The sequence below is a fragment of the Calidris pugnax genome, unplaced genomic scaffold (genome assembly GCF_001431845.1).
Source record: "Calidris pugnax isolate Ruff unplaced genomic scaffold, ASM143184v1 scaffold356, whole genome shotgun sequence".
NCBI classification, from domain to species: Eukaryota; Metazoa; Chordata; class Aves; order Charadriiformes; family Scolopacidae; genus Calidris; species Calidris pugnax.
The window spans coordinates 7,792-12,402 of record NW_015091066.1 but is presented as its reverse complement, the minus strand read 5'-3'; the positions used below and the strand labels follow the sequence as shown (position 1 = coordinate 12,402).

The following is a 4,611-nucleotide window of genomic DNA, read 5'->3' as shown; positions in this document are numbered from 1 at the left end:
AACCGTGCCACAATCACCTAATTAAGCCATAATTAATTAGCAGCGGGGCCTGAAGGTCCCCCTCCTGGGGCCGGGGGGGGGGGGGGGGGAGGGGGGGCGTGTCATTTGTCCCCGTGGATGTCCTCACAGGGTCCCCTGTCCCCACCTATGTCCTATGTGTCCTCCTTGTCCCCCTCCCCGTGGCCATCACCATCTCCCCGTACCACCTCGAGGTGCCACACACGTGTCACTGCTGTGTCTGCATCCCCACGCCTGTCCCCACGTCCCCAGGGGTGCCCCCCCATGTCCCCACCCATGTCCTACACGTCTCCCGTGTCCCCCTCCCCTTACACCACCCCAAGGTGCCACACACGTGTGCCACAGCCACATGTGTATCACACCCATGATCCCACGCAGCTCCTTTGTCCCCCTCGTTGCCACTGGGTTCCCCCCCCAGGGTGGGACACCCCCACACATGCAATGCTCCATGACACGTGTGTCACCCCATGAGGTGGTGACACGCCTGTGACACACGTGTCCCCAGCTGCAGGCGCAGCTGCGGGAGGAGCTGTGGCGGGAACTGGGTCCCACTGGGCCCCCCGAGCCGGGGGACGTGGGGCGCCTGCCCCTTCTCCACGCCACCATCACCGAGACCCTGCGCCTCTGCCCCCCCGCCCCACTGGCCCTGCCCCACTGCGCCCTCCGCCACACCAGGTACGGCCAGTAGAAACCAGTACGGACCAGTAGAGATGAGCATGTGTGAGTATGAACCACCGTGACCCACTATAGACCAGTAGGAACCACTGGGTATCAGGTTGCAGGACTGCGCACCCATGTGGTTTGGACCAGTTTAGATGAGGCTGGACCAGTATGGACCAGTATAGATGAGCATGTACTAGTATGAACCATCATAGACCAGTGGGAACCACTGGGGGCATCTGATAGCAGCAATGCACACCAAAATGTATCAGTGTTTTGTACCAGTATAGACCAGTAGGAACCAGTTTAGATGAGTATGGACCAGTAGGAACCAGTTTAGACAAGCATGTACTGGTATGAACCAGCATGGACCCATTATAGACCGTTATGAACCACTGGGTGTCAGGTTGCAGCACTGCACACCAATGTGTCTCAGTGTTTTGAACCAGTATGGACCACTATAGACCAGTACAGGCCAGTATGGACTACAATGAACCACTGTAGACCAGTAGGGCATTCTAAGTAGGGCCTCATAGGCCCCAGAAGACCCCAGTGCAGGCCAGGAAGTCCCAGTAGATTCCAGTAGACCCCAGCACGTCCCAGTAGACCCTTATAGACCCCAGCAGAGCGCAGTAGGCCCCATGGGGTTGCAGTAGGCCCCAGCACTTCCTAGCAGGCCTCAGTAGACACCAGTACATCCCAGTAGGCCCCAGTAGGCTCGGGGTGGTCCCAGTACATCCCAGTAGACCCTGGCAGGCCCCAACAGGCCCAAGTAGACCCCAGCAGGTCCCAGTAGACCCCAGTGAGCCTCAGTAGGTCTCTAGACCCCAGTAGGCTCAGGGAATTGCCTGACCCTACCCACCAGTAGACCCTGGAAAATCCCAGGGAGGCCTCAGCAGATCCCGGTAGACCTCAGCAGAGCCCGCTAGGCCCCAGTAGAACCTGGTAGGCCCCAGCAGAGCCCAGCATGGCCCCAGTAGATCCAAACAGACTCCCTGTAAGTCCCAGCAGGTCCTAGTAGATCCTACCAAGTCCTAGTACACCCCACTAGGCCTCAGTAGAGCCCAGCAGGTCCCAATAGAACCCCAGTGCTCCCCAGTATCTCCCAGTAACCCCAGCAATGCCTGTCTTCCCAGTATTGGTGGGATCCCGGTGCCGGTCGGCTCCATACTGGTCCCCAACCTGCTGGCAGCTCACAGGGACCCCGACACCTGGGACCACCCCGAGGACTTCCTGCCTGGTATGCCCAGACCCTGGGGTCCCCTCCTGGATGTCTGAGTCCCCTGAACCCCTTGGGGTGGCCCCTCAACCCCTTTGGGTGGGTTCCCCTGGACACCTGGGTGCCCTGAACCCCTTGGGGTGGGTGCCCTGCTCAGACACCTGGGTCCCTTGAACCCCTTGGGGTGGGTCCCTTCCCTGGATGCCTGGGTCCTTTGAACCCCTTGGGGTGGCCCCTCAACCCCTTTGGGTGGGTTCCCCTGGACACCTGGGACCCCTGAACCCCTTGGGGTGGGTGCCCTGTTCAGATGCTGGGGTCCCCTCCCAGATGTCTGGGTCCCTTGAACCCCTTGGGGTGGGTGCCCTGCTCAGACCCCTGGGTCCCACCCCAGACGCCCAGGTCCCCTGACCCCCACCTTGTTCCCCCAGAGCGGTTCCTGGCCCCAGATGCCCCCTCCCGTGCCCTCCTGCCCTTTGGCTGCGGGGCCCGATCCTGCCCGGGGGAGGGGCTGGCACGGGCCGAGCTCTTCGTCTTCCTGGGCTGGATCCTGCGGGAATTCCGGCTGGAGCCCCCCGCAGCAGGGGAGGGGGCGCCCGGGCTGGGGGGGTCAGGAGGCACCGTCCTGCGACCCCCCCCCTTCCGCCTCCGCCTGCTGCCCTGCCTGCCCCCTGCCTAAGCGCACCTGGGGGGACACCTCTGGGTGCTCTGGGCTTCCTGGGGTCCCCAGAGGTTCACCCCTGGGTGCCGGGGGTGCATCTCCGAGTGCCTAAGGCCGCACCTCTGGATTTATGGAGAGGCACCCCCTGAGTCCCAGGGCTGCACCCCGGGATTTCTGGGGCTGCACCCCCTGTTTGCCTGGGGGTGCACCCTTGGGTGCCCAGGGCTGCACCCTTGGGTGTCTGAGGGTGCACCCTTGGGTGCCTGGGTCCCCCCCAGTGCCCAAGTCCTCCTGCTCCTCGCGTCTCCAGAAGCCTGGGTGCCCTCCTACCCCCACCCCGGACACCTGAGTTCTCTGGGGTCGAAGGGGCTCCGGGCAGCTTTTATTTCACCCCCCCCCTTCCAATAAAAGCTTCGCCTCTGACCCCTCCCCGTCCCCCATCAAGTCCCATCTCCTTCCTGGGTGCTGCCCGGACCCCCCCGGGGTCCCCTCAGTCGCGCTGCGGCCGCAGCTTCATCTCGGTGAAGGGGATGGAGAACTCGAAGCCTTTCCAGGGAAACCAGTTGATGCCCTGGGGAGAGCAGGGGGCGAGTCCATCAGACCCTATGGATCTCTTATAAACACCCCATAGACCCCTATGCATCCCTACAGACCCCTCTAGAGCCCCCCCAGAACCCTACAGCACTCTGTAGAACCCCTCTAGAGCCCCTGTAGAACCCCACAACCCCCACAGAACCCTATAGAACCCATATAGGGCTTTGCAGAACCCCTACATGGGCCATAGATCTCTGCCCTAGGGCCTTTCACCCATATGGGGGGATCTGGGGCTCGCCTCTGTAGGGTTCTGGGCCCTATGGAGCCTGTAGGGCATATGACCTGTATAGCCCCTAGAGCCCCTGTCACCCATAAGGGTGCCCCCTCCCCCCCCCCTCTTTAGCACCCCTATGGGCCCCATAGGTAACCGCTGTTGGGGACAGTGCCATGGGGGTCCTGTGCTCGATAATTCCCCCTTAGGTACCCCCCACCCCATAGGACATCCTCCCCCTTACCCCCTATAGGACTTCCTATGGTTGCTATAGCCCTGTTAGAGGTCATCTTGTGACCTCCATGGGACCCCCCCATGTCCCCTCTAGACCTCTGTAGAGACAGAACCCATATAGGGCTTTGCAGAACCCCTACATGGGCCATAGATCTCTGCCCTAGGGCCTTTCACCCATATGGGGGGATCTGGGGCTCGCCTCTGTAGGGTTCTGGGCCCTATGGAGCCTGTAGGGCATATGACCTGTATAGCCCCTAGAGCCCCTGTCACCCATAAGGGTGCCCCCTCCCCCCCCCCTCTTTAGCACCCCTATGGGCCCCATAGGTAACCGCTGTTGGGGACAGTGCCATGGGGGTCCTGTGCTCGATAATTCCCCCTTAGGTACCCCCCACCCCATAGGACATCCTCCCCCTTACCCCCTATAGGACTTCCTATGGTTGCTATAGCCCTGTTAGAGGTCATCTTGTGACCTCCATGGGACCCCCCCATGTCCCCTCTAGACCTCTGTAGAGACCCCAACCCCACTCTGGCCCCATTGGTTCCCCCCACTTGCCCCCTATGGCCCCATATAGGTCCCCCACAGCCCCTCTAGGTCCCACGTGGCCTCTATAGATGACATTATGTGCCCTATACGCCCTCTCTGGCCCTTTAGACCCCTTCATGGTCCCCATCAGTCCCCTCTAGTTCCCCCTATGGAGTCCTACAAGTCCCCTATGGTGCCTATAGCGCCCCCTATAGGCCTCATTATACCCATCCTACGTGCCCTATGATGCACGCTTCAGTCCCTCCGCTACAGGTCCTGTATAGGTCCCTAGCACCTATAGCCCCCCTATGGACCCTCCGCTATAGGTCCCATATGGTGCCCGCAGTCCCCATTATGTACATTTTAGCCCCATCGGCCCCCTCTAGTCCCCCCCCATGGCTCCTGTAGGTCCCCTATAGTGCCTGTAGCCCCACTGTGGCCCCTATAGACCCCGTTATGGTCCCCTCTGTCCCCCATTAACCGCACTCTGGCCC

At 61.5% G+C, this 4,611-nt stretch overlaps 2 protein-coding genes across 2 annotated transcripts in view; one reads left to right on the top strand and one right to left on the bottom strand.

Annotated features, from left to right (window-relative positions):
* Positions 1 to 517: 517 nt before the first annotated feature.
* Positions 518 to 2,984, top strand: LOC106896731 (steroid 21-hydroxylase-like; the record flags this gene model as incomplete). Its single annotated transcript, XM_014956929.1, has 3 exons — positions 518 to 693; positions 1,815 to 1,918; positions 2,326 to 2,984. Coding segments are annotated over 3 exons (528 nt in total), but the record flags the coding sequence as incomplete, so codon positions are not given.
* Positions 2,985 to 3,030: 46 nt separating this feature from the next.
* The window catches only part of LOC106896730 (tenascin-X-like), a 9,239-nt gene continuing 7,658 nt past the window's right edge, over positions 3,031 to 4,611 (bottom strand). The window contains exon 7 of the mRNA XM_014956928.1: positions 3,031 to 3,126. Within this exon, the coding sequence (XP_014812414.1) occupies positions 3,046 to 3,126 (81 nt within the window). The 3' untranslated portion in view covers positions 3,031 to 3,045. The remainder of the gene's footprint in view (positions 3,127 to 4,611) is intronic.